The following is a 21025-nucleotide window of genomic DNA, read 5'->3' as shown; positions in this document are numbered from 1 at the left end:
CGTCTTTCTGTGTGCAAAACTGGAGATCACAGATTCTTTTTAAAGTCAAGAGAGTTGAGGTGTTGAAGTTGTGTCCTTTCAATAAATTGCTTCTTTCCTTTCTTATAATGGCAACGATTTATGTGCACGATGTCTTATTACACCAAAAGCAGTATTCAACAATATGTAAATGTTGCTGCTCGAAGCTCGAAGAAATAAATAACAATGTGAAATTGAATGTAAACTTCAATTTAAGTACGAAAACAGATATACTGGACGTTTCGGATTTCCCCATTATCAACAAACAGGATGAATGAAACACTACAGATGAATGAGATGATGTGGTAGTGGCGTTGTTAAGATGAATAAACAAACCATTGATGGGCAGGAAAAATTCTGATATAATACCGAAAAATCCTGCCCATCACTGTTATGTTTATTCATCTTGTTTGTTGTTTATTTTTATTTTGTTGTTGTTGTTATTGAGTTTTGTATCTGGTTTATTGTTTTGTTGCTATTTTTTCTTTATTTTCGTTTTTGTTTTCTCCTTTAGTTCTCTTGAGACCCCTTAAACCCACTGAGCCGAAATCAATCCCTGTTTCTATAGCCTGAAACGGATTATAGCAATTGCTTGCTACTCTTTGGATAGGACGTTAGTCTATTGCAAAGTACTTTCCGCCAGATTTATCAGACCCAGTTACCCAATCACTGCAGGGTGGACAGGGCGGAGGGGAATTGTCAGAAGAATAAAATATCAACTTCACCTGGGATTGATCTAGGTCCCTTTGCATGTGAGGTGAGTGCTCTAACAAGTGAGCCATATAGACCCCCATTTTTTAGTTTTCTTTAAACTACAGGTATTTGATTTTGTCGACTGCGCCTCTTTTCCCCACCTATTTCTTGATCCTAAATGTCTACATTAACGGTCAAAGTCATACAATTTATGTGAATATTCAATCCTAAATGTCTACATTAACGGTCAAAGTCGTACAATTTATGTGAATATTTGTGACCTACCAGATCAATCTGATATCATTTATGCTGTGCGCTTACTCCATAAACTCATAACATCCGCCAGCCGGATATAACGTACCAACACACAAAACTATGTGTAACCTTAATTAACGTACCAACACACAAAACAATGTGTAACCTTAATTAACGTACCAACACACAAAACAATGTGTAACCTTAATTAACGTACCAACACACAAAACAATGTATAACCTTAATTAATGTACCAACACACAAAACAATGTATAACCTTAATTAACGTACCAACACACAAAACAATGTATAACCTTAATTAACGTACCAACACACAAAACAATGTATAACCTTAATTAACGTACCAACACACAAAACAATGTATAACTTTAATTAACGTACCAACACACAAAACAATGTATAACCTTAATTAACGTACCAACACACAAAACAATGTATAACCTTAATTAACGTACCAACACACAAAACAATGTATAACCTTAATTGACGTCTTTAGTCTGATTAATTCAATTTAGTGAGAACTACTCATAAAATTGGCTGGCTAAAAACAATTACAAAGAACTGAGTAACGTCATTTCGTTCTAACTATGTATATATGAATGTATTAGCCATATGGAATTCAGTCTGAAGGGGGAAAAATGGTCAGAATGAAATTATGAAAAATGTGCGAGTTTTAGATTTAAAAAGAAATGAACTACTTTTGATCAAAATCTATTCGTTTATTTTAATACATATTTCATGAGTTAAGCTTCCTATGCTATTTAAGTACCATATTCTCCCCTACATGGTACCGTATTGATGTGTAATATCTAGGTACTAAGTGACTTGTGATGCATAATTAAAACATCTATGTCGTTTTGTTTGTTTATTTGTTTGTTTTTGTGATGTGTGTGTGTATGTATATGTGTGTGTGTCTGTTTTTTTTTTGTTTTTTTTTTTTTTGTTTTCTAATTTGTTTTTTGTTTTTTTGCTGTCGATTTTTTTTTTGGTGGGGGGGTTGATTTATTCTCTGTTTGTTTGATTCTTTTTTTAAAAATTATTATTTTTGTTGTGTTTTCCTTTCTTTTTTGTGTTTTTTTAATATTTTTTTTTGATTTTCTCCATAGTCATTTTACATTCCAAAATAGTCCTTAACAACCTTAGGGCCCGTGGAGCTGGAGTTTATCCCCATTTCTTTAGGCGTTAAACGGACAACAGCAGGATGAGGAGGACGACATCCTCGGGAGCCCTTTAAATATAAATAAGCAAAATGAAATAAAATAAATTTGATTAAATTTGCGAAACAAATTGAGGCATAATACAAGTAGGGGACTTTACTCTTAGTTGAACTACACAACGGAAGCGATTATCTGCCTTTGCTTAGGTTTACTTTCGTGCGAGCGAGAAAATATTAAATATCTATTCTACTAAGACGTCAATCATTTAATCCTGTTTGATGATTGCACTTTATTGAATTTATCATTCATCAGTGGTAAACTAGTTGCATGATCAACAGTTATAATTATACAACCATCATTGCTGTCATTTCTAATTAACGCTAAATTCCTAGAAAAAAGCATCGCATGGTTGTTTTATTATTGTGGCTACAGTGGCACACAACACACGTTAGGCTAGTCCAAAGTTAGTGAAGTAGAACCCGCGAACTCGCTTAGCGTGTTGACTTGACGAGAAACGGTTCGTGAAGCCTAAAGCATGGAACAGTGTGACAGTAGAAGGCCTCTTGGTATGGATAGACATTTGGATGTCTTACGATGTCATGAAGGTAAGTGAAGAAAAATTATATCTGCATTTTTTTTAAAACCGAAAAGTGCAGTATGGATCTGGACTTTGATTATAGACCTAGCTCTAGTAGAACTTATGTATCCAGGTATTGATCGGGTGATGTCAATACAGTTACAGATTCCAAGTTTTACAATTTTCGGTTTTAGTTTTAGGTCTTGTTTATTCAATGAGTGATGATACTTTTCCGCGGATCCGCGGAAATCCGCGGTTTTCTTTCCTTTCCTCGGTTTTCCTCCTCAGATCCTCGATCCGCGGATATTTCCTTCATTTCCTCCTTTTACTTTTTTTTATATAATAAATCTTTAAAAAATACCTCCTTTTTAAAAAATATATATATTTTAAAAAAAATTTCCTCCTTTACTGACTCCGGGCGTTTTAAAATTATGCTCAAAAGAAGTCATCCTGCCTACTTTCCTGTGGTGCAAGAATGTTCTAGGTGAGTTTTCCGTTTTTCCGAGACTTTTCCTCCTTTTTGACTTTTTGTGAGTATCATCACTGATTCATCCCCCCCCCCCCCCCCCATAGTTATTAATGCTGCATTGCTATTACTTATTACTATTTCTACTACTACTAACTACTTACTACTACTACTACTATACTACTATATCATTTCTCTTCTTACTTAAACGAATTAACACGTCATTATAAATATAAATATATGTTTTACTCAGATTTTTCAAATTGTATATGTAAATTAGGCAGGCAAAAGATATCGACAATCTGATTTTCTTTGCATTGGCTAGCTACTTTCATTTTCGACTGAATTATAACAAGTAGGCCTACTTTGTTAGATTTTGTCTTTTCTTTTTGTCTGACATTAAATCATTAAAGTTACAGGACTAAAAAGATTTATCATTATTTTTTTCATATTATTATTAATTTTGGATGTCCAATTCCAAAAGGGAAAATTCTTCATATACAAATTTAAAGTGTTGCTTCCTTCAATAGTTTTAATAAATGTATAACTTTTTGAAAGGCCAATGACATTGAAGGCCAACAACCTAGTGCATAATAATAGGGGGACAATGAATATAATTCCCCCTCCCCTAGTCCTTTCCGCATTTTTATCTATCTGTGAATCTTCACACCCGAGGGCTGGTGTAAAAGTTTGCATGAGGTTTGTAGTATTTTTGTGCCTGCTTGCGTTGGGATGGGCTTTAATCTTTAATAGCAGTAATCGACTTCAGGTCTTCATAAGTACTTGATAATTTTAGCCGCTTAAACAATACTAAACAATAAAGCTGGTAACGTTTTTTTCTTCTTATTTTTCCCCCCTCATTTGTATCTTCTATTTAGTAATTAATAGTGAATAATTTACTGAGTGATGCCAAAACTCCGATTTCACCGGAAAACTCTCCGGTCTGAAGCAAAAAATTCTGGGTTCCGGGCAACTTCCGTCAAATTCCGACGAGGTCAATTTGTTCCAAGGATACCCCCCTCCAACCACCACATCATCATCACTGCCACTAGTATTACAACCATCATCACTACCACTACTTCTGCAACCACCACCACATCATCATCACTATCACTACTACTACAATCACCACCACCACATCATCATCGGTACCACAACTACTACTACAACCACCACCACCAGATCATCACTACTACTACTACACCACAACCACATCGTCATCACTTCCACTACTACTGCAACAACCACTACCACATCATCATCAATACCACTTCAACCACCAGCATCACATCATCACTACCACTACTACTACAACCACAACTACCACATCATCATCACTGCAACTACCACTACTACTACACCCACCACTACAACATCACTACCACTACTACTACAACTACCACCATCACATCATCGCTACCACTACTACTACAACTACTACCACTACATCGTCATTACCACCACTACTATTACAACCACCACCACCACCACATCATCACTACTACTGCAACCACCACCACCACATCATCATCACTGCAACTACCACTACTACTACAACCACCACCACCACATCATCACTACCACTACTACTACAACCACCACCACCACCACATCATCACTACCACTACTACTGCAACCACCACCACCACATCATCATCACTGCAACTACCACTACTACTACAACCACCACCACCACATCATCACTACCACTACTACTACAACCACCACCACCACATCATCATCACTGCAACTACCACTACTACTTCACTTTACATGTGAAGTAAGTACTCTAGCGACTGAGCTACTGGGACCCTCCAAAATAATATGAGAAAGTACAGATTATTGTTCGAGAAAGATGACTTCATAACTTGAAGTTTGATATGTGAAAGACTTGGACTTCTTTCAGAGTCGCCTCTAAAAGGAACCTTATCAACTTCTTCCTGCTCAATCCTATCTGATCCTGCATTTTTCCTTTATGATTTTCCTTCAAATTAAACTAATGACTTGTTCAAGCTGATTATTGTAAGTAAGAAATTTTTGTCTAAATTATAAAATTTGCTGATGATCTGTAGTGCATTTTTAAAGGTTGCAATGTTGCTCAGCATCTTAATACCAGCAATTAGGTTGCTCAGTAACCGGAACATATTTGGGCAACATGAGTAAGTATGACTGTAAACATTAGATGGAGAAATTATAAGAGCTGGTAATCTGTCTGCATAGTTTGCATTTCACTTGACTTCATTTGGTAGAAACCATTGCTATCTTTATTACCTTTAATTCTTTATACAAAGCTGTTATTTCAGCCCTGGCTTGTACTTCAAACCATCCCAATTTTTTCATATGTGCATCTATTGTTGTCTTCCACAATATTTTTTTTTCGCTAAGGCGGGGGGGGGTTATCCCATTGTGGGCCTCTACACAGGGCTGGGCTGGATAAAATGGCAAGTATTACTTGCTTTTTATAAAGCAGGATCTACCATTTGGAATTCGCTTCCTTTGTTGGTAAGGCTCTCGGGCAGCGTAGAAAATTTTAAGAAAAATCTAAAGACTCATCTTTCCCAGAAATTTTTATCCTAGGCATTTTCTTATTGATGAGTAAATTATACGTTTTCTTTTTTGATTCCATTTTGTTGAATTTCATTTTGTAAAACTTACATAGTTAGTGTGTGTGACTGTTGTGTGTCTGTTTGGTTCTGTACGAGTGTGTTTATGGTTTGATAAGTATATTGTAAAGCGCTTTGAAGCTTCGGCGTTTAGCGCTATAAATGAACACTTTTTTTATTTATTTTTTTATTTTTTATTATTAAAACATTTTTCAAATCATTTGTTCTATCCTTTAAAAAAAGAATTATTCGACACTGCCTTCCATTTCATGGAGCCAAAGTTTATTCTGGTTTTTTTTTTGCATTAAACTATGCAAAGAGTTGTGATTTATCAATGAAGGTGCATACTGATTTCTTTTTTGGTCCTATATGGGTGCCTGCTTTCCATTTTTAATGGCTTGTTTCATAAGAAAATTGTAACGTAGTAATAGCTTCCGAGTTTTATTTTGCCAAGTTAATACCAAAAATAATTATTAAAAAATGAAAGATTATCTACGATTAGCTATTATCATGACCATGCAAAGATACGGAACAGGGAAACAGTGCACCTTCAGTAAATATTACAAATCCTCTACAATTTATTTTTCATCTACCTCTTGTCCGATTGAGAAAAACACACCCAAAAATCGTATGAAGAATGTCTTTAGCTTTTGATGTATATTAAAACTGTACGTTATACAACCTATATATTTATGATGTACATCATAACACGTAGGTACTTAACATTTGCCCTTAGTTTAACCGATTGAATTTGTTGGAAATGGATTTCAGGCTTTTTAGACCTAACCTACTTGCATACATGGGTTATTCCTTTCTATTTCTTCTCCTTTCTTCTTTCCTACTGCTATGAGAGATATAATTTATACGTATAGAAAGTCAAGGTTTTGAAATTAATAAGTCTTTCCATTTAATGGAACATTTTGTGACTGTCTTTCTTTGATTGTTTTGTAGTCTCTTATTTAGATCATGTTTATTTTCCCTGCAGAGTTTTAGCTCACCCGTGTTACGGTTTAATGCAAGCGTTCATTCTTTTTTTTAATTTTAATTTTTTTTCCAAGTGCACAGTTGTAAATCCCATGTTCCTCTCCTCACCACCCCTCACATATACGCATCCTTAAAATTAAAAGAGAATTGATTAAATTCTAGCAGTAAACTTACTCACGAATTTTAAGTGTCGTGTTTATTGTTTATGACATTGCGTTTTTAGCGTGGCGTGGATGGATTAAATTACATTAACTCAGGTAGCATTTCGAAGTAACTGCTATGTGGATTGGAGGGGGTAGGTTGTTGGAAAGATTAATATTAATAATTTAAAATGAAATAGCATGACTGCCATATTAATCTCGACTGCTACTACTACTACTACTATTATTATTTATATTATTATTATTTTATTTTTAAAATTTATTATTATTATTATTATTACTGCTACTACTACTAGTAGTAGTAGTAGTAGTATGGTGGCACTTCTTGGTTGTTAGCTTTATTTTTTTTAAAAATCAACATACGTTTTGATGTCAAATATGAATCACCTGTTATTCTATAAGCTTATAAAGTGTAATATTACTCGTTGTTTGTCCTATGGAGGTTCAAGAAAAGGTTTATCTACTGAAACGTAATATTTTACTGCTTTCAAATTATAACTAAATCACACACACACACACACACACACACACACAAATTGGATGGATGAAGTTCATCATAATATGCGTTAATAGGTAATGTCCCTTCCTTAATCATGGCCCCTAATTACCTGGGAAGAAGGTAACGTGGTTTACTGGAACCCGTTTGGCAAGCCGATCAGCGTGTTTTATTCCCGTTGTTTTGTTTTTGATGTATGTAATAGCAATTTAGGTAACAGTAAGTAGTGTTGCTATGGAGTGTTTGCCATTTGCGTTTGTTTGTTAATGGGTGATATACCTTTGGTTTGTTACGTAGCAAGTTTTTTGTTTTTTTTTGGTGTGTGTGTTTTTGGTTATTTTATTTATATTATTGTCCTTCTTTTCTTTTGTTTTTCTTTCCATTTATTTATTTATTTATTTGGAGGGGGCGCATCAATACATTCCCCATCGTTGGTCATTAACCTCCAATTATAATTAAACTGAAGTTACGCTATTTTTCCTCTTATATAGTGTTTAGTATGTGCTGTAAAGATTGATTTTTTAAAAAAATGTTATGTATTGTTTATAGACAATCGTTTACAGTCTACGTCCACTTATTACTTACTTATCCGTGGCCTGCGCTTGTATGCACGTTGCCTGTCATGTGCCTCCACGACGATCTGTCCTTTGCATCCCTCTTGTACTCGGGAGTTTGTAGGGATGTTGCTTGTTGATAGCCTCAAACTCGTCAAAAACGTCACCCTCTGACGACCACAGGCTCTTTTTCCCTCTGTGTAGCCACTGAGTGTTAGGCTTTTAATGTGCCCTCGTCACCACATATGACCAAGAAAGCCCATATGCCTTTTTTCTAGTTGTTTTCACAATTTGGATGGGTTTCCCTATTCTATGCAAAACTTCTATGTTTGCTATTCTATCTGACCATTTATTGATGTTTAGCAATTTTTTGTACACCCACATTTCGAAAGCATCTAGGCGGTTTTGACATTCCTTGTCTAGAGTCCAGGTTTCACACGCGAAAGAAGAGACGAGAGGACGTAAGTTTGGATAACCTTAAGTTTCGTGTTTAATTTAATATTGGCCGTAGAGATGACTGGTCTTAGTTTGTGGAAGGTCTTCCTAGCCATCGCTATTCTTTGTTTTAATTTCTAAAATATCCCGAGCGACGTTCGTGATGGTTGCACTGAGATATTTAAACTTTTAAAATTGTTTGGTGGTTTCCCCTTTGCTGGTGAGGTGAAAAGATAGATCTTGGTTTTGTTTGTTACCGACCATGCACTCGGTTTTCTTGACGTTCAGCAAAAGTCTCTTTGCCTGACTACCAGTCACGAATTTGTCAAGCATGATCTGAAGGATTCCTGTTGTGTATGCCATAAGAACTGCATCGTCTGTATTCCTCAGGTTCGTCAAATTCTCGCCTCCAAAACAGATGCATGGTACTTCTTCAATTTCACGGAAGATTATTTCAGCGTACATGTTGAAAAGGTCTGGCGATTAAACACATCTTTGTCTCACTCCTTTTTCAATATAAAAAAAAGTCAGAGGTCTCATTGTCCAATCTTACACGTGCTGTTTGGTTCAATACAGATTTTTCACAAGGCGGAGGTCAAAATGCACTATTCAAATGGATGTTCGTACTTCAAAAAGTTATTTATGTTTAACCGAGTGGAAGGCGTTTGAATAGTCCACGATGCTGAGGCACAGGCTTTTTTGTTTCTTATAGACCTTTGTAATATTGTTTTTAATTTCAAGCTGGCATTCAGAGTACCTTTGTCTTTCACGTAGCCGAATTGTTCCTGACCAATCTCAGGTGAAATCTTATTCCTCGTTCTTTTCATTATGATGCGTAGGAGGATCTTGGTGATCTGGTCATGATGCTGATCGTGCGGTGTTGATCACAATATATTGCACCCGCTTTTTTTCGGGAGTGTGATAAAGACGGACTGCCCACTTATTAGCAGGTTAATATCCGAACGCAATTATGGCTTTGTTTTAACATTGTTGTTTTGGACACTGTTTTGCGTTGGTTAGAGAGTATTCCCATTACGACAATGAGCCCATAACAATTTGGGCGGTTATCAGACCTGTTAATAAGCACACGTTTTTTTACAGTCATGAGGATGGTTACCTTTACATGGAGAGTTCAGCTTGTGTCTGGTACGAGTAATTTAATTAATGAATATTCTTTAGTATAAGTGTCCATTTCTTAGAATTGAGAGGGGGGGGGGGGGGGGGGGGGGGGGGGTTGGGGTGTATTACTGTTTTTATTAGTTTTTTAATTTTTATTTATAATTTTTATTTTTTTTAATTTTGAAAAAGGGAAATACAAGAATACACCTACCCTCTTTGTGTAAACTTTAGAGCGACGAATGGGAATGCATTTTTGAAGTACTTAGTGTTTATTCGGTTTTCTCCTTGTACTCAGAATCTCGAGATCTCATGTAGTTTGTGTGTGTGTGTGTGTAAATACGCGTGCGTATGTGTTTGGATATTAAGCTAATCATGTGTGGCTGCGATTAGAATTTTTTACTTTTCTTTTCTTCTTCTTTATTTGTTACTTTAACATAAACCGACAGGTAACAACTACTTGCTACTTGTTTGTTACCCATTAGAAAGGACATTAAAGTGCTTTTCCCGTCACATCTTGACTTTACTCAGCTGTTTCAGTTCGTTCTCTCTCTCTCTCTCTCTCTCTCTCTCTCTCTCTCTCTCTCTCTCTCTCTCTCTCTCTCTCTCTCTGTGTTTGGATATTTATTTGTGTCTGGTGTTTAGGCCAATTTATTTTTCCAAGTCGACGAACCGGTGGCCTTGACATCTCTTTTAATCAACCGTTTCATCTTCCTCTTTTTCTCCTGTTCGGTCGCTTAGAATGACTTGAAATTAAACGCGATGCTTAAATTTCAACTCGTGGCTGTGTTTTGTATTTCCATCAGAGTGGGACTATCTCAAAATAGACACAAATTAAATCGCTCACTAATCAGTTTTAGTACTTCTGTCCCTGCATGAACTAGTTAGTCCCTTTAGACTTACTTTCTCTTGGTGACTAACGAGTGCAGCTCTAAATTTCTTTGATATTTCCTATTAATTTAGGGACGTTGAAGTGACATGAAAGTGTGGCAATCGCCGTAATGCCCCTTTAACCCCCCCCCCCCCCCAAAGAAAAAACAAACAAAAAAAATAAAAAACACGAAAAATCTCAAGTCAACTCGGTTTAAATGAACGCTTTTATTCTATAGGCAGTAGTGAATTATTTTAAGGTGGTGGATTAATAAATAAAAAAAATGCTTCGTACTGGGTTAGTTGAGAATTCCAATAGCAATTGCTATTGTTCACTTAACGCTATGGGAATCGGGATGAAGTCTAAAAGCCTTATGGCTCTTAAGTTCTACTTCACTACTCTGTTAAGAATTTTATTCTTTTTTTTTTTAATATTTTTTTTTAACTCGGAAGTATTCACGTTTTAGATTTGTTTGTGGTTGAAGTGGTTGGGCGTCAAGCTCATCAAATGCAATGTTTTACATGAAATATTTTTAATGCACATTACATCATCATGTCTCCATATTTCTCTTAATTCCGTTTCCCACTGAACTTTATGATTTTGAATGCCCGCCTATGAGGGAGCTTTTAAATACATGATGTACTGGAATATTGTTCTCATGGCCCACTCAGGGGAATGGGTGAAACATTGCGACTCGTGTTGACATTGGAGGCCGTTAAAAAGTGCAATGTTGATTTCCCCACTTACCTTTTTTTTTTAAAGCATGTCATATTTAATTCATAAAAACGTACCATACGCCTTAACTCTCTCTCTCTCTCTCTCTCTCTCTCTCTCTCTCTCTCTCTCTCTCTCTCTCTCTCTCTCTCTCTCTCTCTCTCTCACAGAAAAACAATGATAAAGACGTATCATGCTGGGTGGGGTTCCTGACCTCCCACAGTGGGCAGGAAGGCACTTACTGTGTCCTCTATCCCCCTATATCTGTTTTCCAACTTGCTTTCTGTCTTTGTCTTGGAATGAGATTTCTTGGTTTTGTCCTGGCTCTGGTCGGATACCCTGGCTGGGAATGAAACAGTCAAATGTATAGTTAGTTTTGGGAGATGATATTTTTTCCCTTGTAAATCATCTCTGTTATGCACTGTATTATTGTTTTCCTTTTACATATGTATGATTTGTAAACAATTGAGTGTGTTCCTCTTGGCGGGGACCTGTGCTTGTGTCTGGATGATACACTTAGTGATCTCAAACCAAGTACACTGATAGTGTGCTCTGGGAATCTACATCTGATCCCTATTTGAACCAGTTCCCCTTTGACTTACTTTTTCTTGGGTGCTTTAGTTGTAATTCTAGATCTTTTGACTATCCCATTTTCTTCCTTTTTACTGGCGCTTGTATAACCTAAATGTTTTGCAAGCGCCCGAAAACCCTTAAAAACAAAACAAAGAAGACGTATCATGCTGATAAATGAATGACAGCTTCCATTCGACCTCGTTTTGTATGTATGTATGTATGTGTGTGTGTATATATATATATATATGTGTGTGCGTGTGTGTGCTTTTAAATGATTTCTTGTTCTATTTTCTTTTGTTTTGTATCTCTCGTGTGAAATGAACCGTCTTGGATAGGCAACATACAAACAGACTTGTGCTGCAGCTTCCTGTCCTTATATTGTTCATCTCTCTCTCTCTCTCTCCCTCTCTCTCTCTCTCTCTCTCTCTCTCTCTCTCTCTCTCTCTCTCTCTCTCTCTCTGAGCTTTGTAATTCATGTCATTACCATAAATAAACTTGAGCTTTTATATAGAGCAATATCCACAAAACGTGCTCAAAGCTCTTTACGAAGGGTCCCAGACCAACAGCAACACGTAACATGTAGAACGAGACATGACGTCCATTAGGCGATATTACAGTATTTTTCGACAAAGACAGCGCTGTTGACGGTCAGGTTCTCATTTTTCACCTGAGTACTGTGAGAGAATGTGAGTAAAGAGCATTTTCCAAGGACTCAAGCGAGGCTCGAACCCAGGACCTTCCGATCCGAAAGCGAATGTCATACCACAAGACCACATAGCCGCACAATTTATTATTCATGACTTTGTCCACGCGCGAGCAAATCTTAATATATCAGCTATACTCCTTTGGATCAAACTACGAATGTTGTCATTGGGCCTTGTCTTATATTTATAACAATTCAATTTTTTTAAAGCACTGAGGTTTGAACTTTATTTAAAACGAAGCAGAGGGGAGGGAGCGGTGACACAGCCCAAAATTTACCCCCCCCCCCCAAAAAAAAAAAAAAAAAACACAAAAAAAAACCCCAAACACAGACAAACAGACAGACAATATAAAAATACAAAAACGGCCACTTCATATTCCGTGCATCAGTACGATTATGATACGTGTAATGAATTCTGTTCCTTTCATCAGACATCTTAAATTATGCGTCCTTGTTAAAGCCGTTTCCATGTTAAGTTAGCTCAGATTTCTTCAGTTATTATTATTATTATTATTATTATTATTATTATTATTATTATTATTATTATTATTATTATAGTCGTTGTTCCAATAATTTAGTGACTGAATATTCAACCTAGGTCGTGGCAGACGTATTTGCTTGACGAATTGTATTATTTGTATAGTATCGTGTTAACACTGCAGAAGGTATATCCTTTATCCTGTGTTAATAACAATATTATTTCCTCTCCTCATTCCGCCCCATTGACTTTCAAATGTTATCTTCTCCAGAATTCGAAAGCAAAATATGCTATTGTAGTATTCATTGCGCCTGGCCTTATCCCCTATCTTATCTGTTTATTTTCGACGCAAGGTTACACTTTAAATTAGTGATTCTATAACTTTAATACTGTAAAGCCTCTCTTTATTATATATATGTTTGTTGATATAATAAATTATGAAGGGGGGGGGGGGATAGTGGCGGACTGGTTAAGGCAGTACTCTATGATCCGGAAGGTCCCGGGTTCGAGCCCCGCTTCAGGATTTTTTCTTGGGTTTTTAAAAAAAATATATTATCCTTGGGCAAGAATGGATGATTCCTGTTGACATCAGAGGTCTCTGTTTGATGGATTATTTATATTCCTTAATGGAATGCCAAGGCGACGGTATCTAACTGTGCTGCGCGAAAGGCTGTAATTTTAAATTTGAGAGAGAAAAAATTGTTTACACCTCTTATTCTTTTCCCATGTAATAGTTTTGTACAAATGATTAATAAATGGCCCTGAAGGAATGCCATTTGTTGAATATCAAGTCAGATAAAGTACGCACATGCCTTATTCAATGTCGATAGCTATCTTTACTTTTTAAATTTTTTAAAAATTCCAGCCACGTCCGGTTTATAGGATAACCAGTATTGAGTCCCCTTTAACTATTTTAACGGTTGTTTACACAATAAATAATACAGATCAAGCTTTCTTGATTACTGACATGTGGTGAAAACCATTTACATTTCATTCTTAAGCGTAGATAGCAGATATACTGGGTGTAAATAATTCTTCCTTCTTATTTTCTAATCGATTAAGTCTTGTTTATTTGAAGAACGAAAAGAGGCAGCTCTATTGCAGACTAATTTCGGCCAGACCATCGCGGTATTTTTGCTGTTCCCTTGCAATGATCACGTAGTGGCTGTGTACGTCAGATCAAGCTTTCTTAATTACTGGTCCGTGGTGTAATGCATTACATTTTATTATTAAGTATAGATAGCAAATACACTGGTGTAAAATATTGAATACTTGATGAGATATCGTCTTCCTCCTACCCCTACCTCTTTCCTTTTTATTTTCTCATCGACACGGTCCATCAACTTTGTAGCCCTCAGTCAATCATTGTCGCCCTTTGCACCCTCACCCCTCTATCTCGCGCTCTGTCAAAACACATTTTTTAAAGATAATAATTATTTGGCTAGAAAATTTCTATAATGATTGATTAAAATATCCTTCGACTTGTCAAAGAATCTCAATCCTGAGACTTCTTGGAAAGTATCACATCTAAGACATATCTGAAATTTCGGTTTGATTCTTTCTGGCAATTTGTGAACCGTATGGATTATAATCCATTGACATTTGAAGTAAAAGTTTTCTGACCATTTAGAGAAGAATAGAAAACTGTTTCGTGAGCTGACGATGGCTCTTCCCTTTTCTGTTTACGTTGGGATAGGTTGTGGGGTCAGGTTATTGAAAGTTACACAGGCGTGAATCAATCTCAACGAAACAATCGCTGATTTTTAGGTTTGTTTTCGTCATGCAATTGGCTTGAAATCTGTATTAATAAAAGTATCAAATTACGCAGGTCATCCTCCGTACTCCCCCGCCCGCCGCGGGCTCTTTTCGCTCGAAATGACTCTCTCCTATAGCAGTCTAGTAAGCTCTGTCCCCATACTATAATCCTATTGGAGACGGAATTTCAAATAGTGGACTCCCGTTTTATGTAAGCTAAAATGTATCGGGAGGTAGCAAATACAAGAATAGTATTATAATTATGTCTCAACTTGACCAATTAGAATTTTCGTATGGCATGTAAAGTGTCCTTTTCGAGTTGTGTGTAAATGTATAAGGTTGTGACTGTGTGTATGTTACAGGGCTGAGAATCTTCCGCCTAAGGGCGGATTTCCGCCTAAATGATGGTTTATCTCCGCCCATCACCACCACATTTCCGTCTTTTTCAATTTTTTTAATGAATAAAAAAGACACACCACAACCACTACATCAACATTCCTACCACCACTACTATTACAACCACCACCACCACATCATCGTTCCTACCACCACTACTACTACAACCACCACCACGTCTTCATCCCTACCACAACTACTGCAACCACCACCACATCATCATCCCTATCACCACTACTATTACTACAACCACCACCACATCATCGTTCCTACCACCACTACTACTACAACCACCACCACATCATCATCCCTATCACCACTACTATTACAACCACCACCACCACATCATCGTTCCTACCACCACTACTACTACAACCACCACCACGTCTTCATCCCTACCACAACTACTGCAACCACCACCACATCATCATCCCTATCACCACTACTATTACTACAACCACCACCACATCATCATCATCACTACCACCACACCATCATCCCTACCACTGCTATTACGACCACCACATCATCATCAGTACCACCACAACTACTACAAATTTTTCAAAGCACGGACGTTTGAGTTAGATTTAAAACGAAGCAGATGGGAGGGAGCGGTGCCACAGCCCAAAATCTCCCCCCCCCCCCCCAAAAAAAAAATAAAAAAAATACCACCACATCTTCATCCCTACCACAACTACTATAACCACCACCACATAATCATCACTACCACCACTACTACTACATTTACCATCACACCATCATCCCTACCACTGCCACTACGACGGCCACCACATCTTCATCCCTACCACAATTACTACAACCACCACCACATCATCATCACTACCACAACTACTATACAACTACCACCACATCATCATCCCTACCAATAGTACTACAACTACTTGCACATCACCATTTCTACCATAACTCATACAATCATCATCACAACCACCATTACTACTACAACCACCACCGCATCAGCATCCCTACCACCTATACTGCTACAACCACCACCAAAACATCATCCCTATCACCGCTATTACTACAACCACCACCACACCATCATCCCTAAGACAACTACAACCACCACCACATGATCATCCCTACCACCGCCATTGCTACAACCACAAAATGTTGTAATTGCACTTGCAACTTTTGAAATTCCTCCTAGTGGTTTCAGAAATTGCTGCGAGACACATTATTTTGGAATGCATCTCAGTAAATTTCTATGAAATTCAAATTATTAGGATATCGTCTCATGGATAGGTCTTGATCTATGCGCTGAAAAATTTCCTCCTTTTTTTGTGACCAGTCGTTCTCACCCCCGATGTACTAACAGATTATCTATACTGCGTTGGATGCCACACTGCTGGATTGAAAAAAAAAAGCATTAATTCTTTTCCACGTTGGGCATCTAACTAGTGACTTTAAATGTATAAGATGTGATCTACACCATGATGTTTTCATGGATAACAAATTAGATATATTAAAGTGTGTTGAGGGCGTTGAAACCACGGAAAAGCGTGATAAATGTGAAAAGTGTGATTACTGTATTTATACCCTACGTTATAGGTAGTGAATGTTGCACATTCATTTAATTCAGTGATGATACTTTTCCGCGGATCCGCGGAAATCCGCGGTTATCTTTCCTTTCCTCGGTTTTCCTCCTCAGATCCTCGATCCGCGGATATTTCCTTCATTTCTTCCTTTTACTTTTTTTTTATATAATAAATCTTTAAAAAATACCTCCTTTTTAAAAAATATATATATATAAAAAAAATTTCCTCCTTTTACTGGACTCCGGGCGTTTTAAAATTATGCTCAAAAGAAGTCATCCTGCCTACTTTCCTGTGGTGCAAGAATGTTCTAGGTGAGTTTTCCGTTTTTCCGAGACTTTTCCTCCTTTTTGACTTTTTGTGAGTATCATCACTGATAACTTCATTTTTTAATTTAAAAAAATTTTGTCAAGGGGGTGGGGGGGGGGGGGTATGTACCTACCGCCCTGTCTTTTTCATTTTTTGTTTTTTAACTTGAAAATATAACCATAAACCCGTTTGAGGCGGGATTCGATTTTGCTCTGACATTCCTACTCTTTTTCCATCAAGTGAGCATTGATATTGATTCGTTTAATCCCGAGTCATGGATGGTAAAGATAATAACGGGATGCTCTAATAATTTTCACATTTTATTGTATCGCTCTGTATAAAGTTTCGTCGTTAAGGGGTTAAATCACATTGGTGTTGTAGAACGACTTAGCAATAAGTTGTTAGTTGTTGCAACTTTCATGTATATTATGATTGCATCCTCCTATGACAGATAAGGCTGAATGTTGAGGTGTGTGTGTGTGTGTGTGTGTGTGTGTGTGTGTGTATGTGTATGTGTGTTGCTGGAGGTGGGGTGTACTAATCCGAACATAGCGGCTGCCGTATGTATCGGATGACTGGTGCAAATTGGTTCAAATATGTGAATTAATATCGTGCGTGGTTGGATATTTTGGCATCTGAACCAAGTCAGATAGTAAAGGCCGCTGTCGTTAATGGGGCACTTATCGGAGTAGGTAGCTATTTATGCCAAAATTTATTCACCCCCTGGATTCTGGATATGACTGACTTCATTATATTAGCGACATTTTAAGAAGCATTTTAGCGCAATATACTTTGGTTCCGACAGGGGGGATAACCCCGTGTCATAAGTTGTCTGATAGATTGTCTAATCTTCCGTCTTAGAATTCGATCGACACCAATCTTTATATTAAAACAAAATAAAAAAAGTGTTTCTTTTAAAAGTATAAAAACGCGCTACTTATAGTAAAATTTTAATCAACTTTTTAATGATTTTTTTTCTTCTTCCTGTTTTGTATTTCATTAATTTTATTTATGCATTGTTTTGCGACAAATATTAAAACAGAATTCTCGATTTTGCACTGATCCTTGAAAATTTTTTGGCGTGGCTTCCAGTTAGTTTGTCGTACAGTTAAATTCAATGGAGGTTATCTATTCCGACTTTCTTAACCTCCTTTTTTATTCTCCATCTCAGAGCCAAAAACAAAATAACTAACACTTTGGATATATTGCAATGCTGGAGATGCTCTGCCACTTGACGCTGAACTGGAGATCAGAAAATTTCATCTAATACTTTCTCAATTTCCCATAAAAACGACTTGGCTATCTTTATGTCTGTGACAAGAACCGCAGCTGGATGGTTTTTGAAAGACCGATGTATTAATGTTCATAGATGCTAACAAAAGTGCAAAATACGTGCATGATACATTATAAATAAGTAATATTTTAATATGGTATATACTTAATTTCCGTTAACGATTATTATTAATGCAGTTATTATAATTATTGTTATTATTATTATTATTATTATTATTATTATTATTATTATTATTATTATTATTATTATTATTATTATTATTATTATTATTATTATTCGAGACTAGTCGAGTCAATACTTAAGTGTTGTGGTGGGAGGGGCAGATGGGATAGTTATCCTCTGTTCTTTCTTTCTTTCAACTATAAAAAAAAATATTGAACAATTTGGTTTTCCAAATGTCGTTAAGTCGAATTTCCATATTTTAAGATTTTTCTTCCGTGAGCTAAATAAGTGTTAAGTGACTCCGAGGATTTTCTTAGATAGTGGATTCACAGAGACACTCCAGGGGAAGTTATTATCAATTCCTTAAAATTTTGAAAAATTAAAATGCAGATTAATGGTTTTGAATTAATTTTAAACACACACACACAAAAAAAGAAAAAAAAAAACAAAAAAAAAAAAACAACTCATCAGATTCGAAGTAGATAGTTCAAGTTGTGTTTCGAAACAAGATGGTCAATTGAGATAGCAATGTTTGTACTAGCTGACAAGAAGATAATAGTATATGTTTGCTTTTATGGTGAATATTACTCTCGCCAGTGATAAGTAGTGCCGCGCTGAAGACCGGTCTAGACCGCGGTCCGACAGTCTTTTAGCTGTGAACCGAAGACCGGTCCCAGAGGGGAAGATCGGCGGCGGTCCTCACTTCTTATCACCTTTCAACTAGTGCGGGGCGGTCCTTGCAAGGACCACGGTCCTACGGTCTCGCGCCATAGCCTACTACTTCCCCAGCGATTCGTTGCTTCGGTTGCCTATCTTCCACCAATCACCACCCATCCCACTTAATTAATCGCACCCACCCCCCTTTGCCATACACTAAACGACACAGACGACCATACAGGCAGACGACCACCAACCTCCACTCCGCAAACCGCCCTTTCGTGTGTGAGATATGGGGGGAACAGGAGGCGCACGCCTTGGACGATTCCATTATACGGGGTAAATTTCAAAATTTACTACACCATAATGATCGCAATGACAATGATCTATGGTGAAGGCATGACCCCTCTTCTCTAATGGGTTATTGTTTGAAATGTATGTGACTACAAAAGATGTGTGTGTTTGTGTGTGTGTGTGTGTGTGTGTGTGTGTGTGTCGAACCTAGCAAGTAGCAAATCCGATTTTTTGTTTTCTTTTGTCCATCTCTTGTCACCACTCCTTTCTATCGCAGTGTTGTCATTTAAAATAATACAATAATATTAAAATTTCGTTTGGTGTTTTTACTAATCAAATAATATGAGTTTCATTAGTTTCTTCCTTCCAAAAAACCCAGTTATAACGTCTGAATTTTAAAAAAGCCCAATAGAATATTTGGGGACCACGATAGCTCAGTTGATAGAGCACTCTCTTTATACGCAAAGGGCCAGAGATCGATCCCGGGTGCAGTCGATTTTTTTCTGAATCCCTGTCTACTCAGCAATGAATGGGTAGCTGAGTTTGTTAGATCTGGCGAAAAGTCACCATCGACCCCTCTTATCACCTCATCCACCCCCTCTTATTATAACTTCACGTCTCTCTCTTACTCTTCAATGCTCGCTGCCCTCTAATGTGTGTGCGTGTGGGGGGGGGGAGGGAAGGGGGTAGGAGTTGCGTGTGTGTATCAACGCCACGAACAACTCGATCAACGCCTTGGGCGATGCCATTATCTCCGTTAATGGGGATAAATTTCAAATTTATTAAATTATCGAAGTAACAATGAAGTACGGTGAGCAAATAAAGAAGGCATCACCCCTCTTCTCTAATTAGGTTACAATTTGAAATGAGTGTGACTACTCCGTGTGTTTTACTCCTGTAGGCCACGGTTTTCATCGTGTAGCGGTCTTTAACGGTTCAAGAATGAACGGACCGGTCCTTGCGGTCTTCATTTCCCAAGGACCGTAGGACCGTGGTCCTTAAGCTTGCCAAGGACCGCCCCGCACTAGTGATAAGCATAAACCTTTCGTATTTATCATTCTGACCTCGTTTTTCCATTCCGTGTACCTGATAAATGATGTGGAATGTCTAGTCATTATTTTACTTTCCTCGTTATCTCGTAGAGTCCAGTATTCGTTTGCAGTCTGCAAGCTTTTCTCGAAAGGTACACCTAAACACACACGACTTGCGGACGCCGACTAAGTTTTTCAGATAGTTTTTGGCAAGCAAATGTTTTGCTTTGAACGATATTAGCAAGTTAATGATTATGTTCCCAACCTACAGCGATCGACAGACGTCGTGGAAGAAAACGATCTGCCCTAAGACTAGGACAGATCAACGTTTTCTTTTACGTCGTTCGTCCATCGCTGTAGATTGGGAACGTAATCGTTAACTTGCCATCAAGACAATAAAACGATACCAGTAATTTGCGTGAAGTGAGTGCGAGAAAATGGCCTGTATAAAGTCAATCTATCGCCGTTAATATTTTTTTAAAAATCTGATATCTCTCTCTCTCTCTCTCTCTCTCTCTCTCTCTCTCTCTCTCTCTCTCTCTCTATTCTAGTCCAGATTTAAAAGAAATAACTTTTAAAAATCTCATCGGCTACCAGATCAGTGTGTGGCAATTGGAACAACGCCCTTATGTCATATTTCTCCGACGAGCATAAAAGTGTATCCAGAGGAGAAAAACATAATAAACATGATCATGT

The 21025-nt window shown here is 37.2% G+C and overlaps 1 protein-coding gene across 1 annotated transcript in view; it reads left to right on the top strand.

Moving 5' to 3' along the window:
* Positions 1–2322: 2322 nt before the first annotated feature.
* LOC144968593 (methylosome protein WDR77-like) overlaps positions 2323–21025 on the top strand; it is a 51017-nt gene continuing 32314 nt past the window's right edge. The window contains exon 1 of the mRNA XM_078907095.1: positions 2323–2749. Coding sequence (XP_078763221.1) covers positions 2680–2749 — 70 coding nt within the window. The 5' untranslated portion in view covers positions 2323–2679. The remainder of the gene's footprint in view (positions 2750–21025) is intronic.

The sequence above is a fragment of the Berghia stephanieae genome, chromosome 3, assembly GCF_034508935.2.
Source record: "Berghia stephanieae isolate SIO BIC M18660-M18661 chromosome 3, UCSD_Bste_1.3, whole genome shotgun sequence".
Taxonomy (NCBI): domain Eukaryota; kingdom Metazoa; phylum Mollusca; class Gastropoda; order Nudibranchia; family Aeolidiidae; genus Berghia; species Berghia stephanieae.
The sequence above is the reverse complement of the archived record's forward strand: the minus strand, read 5'-3'. Positions and strand labels throughout refer to the sequence as shown.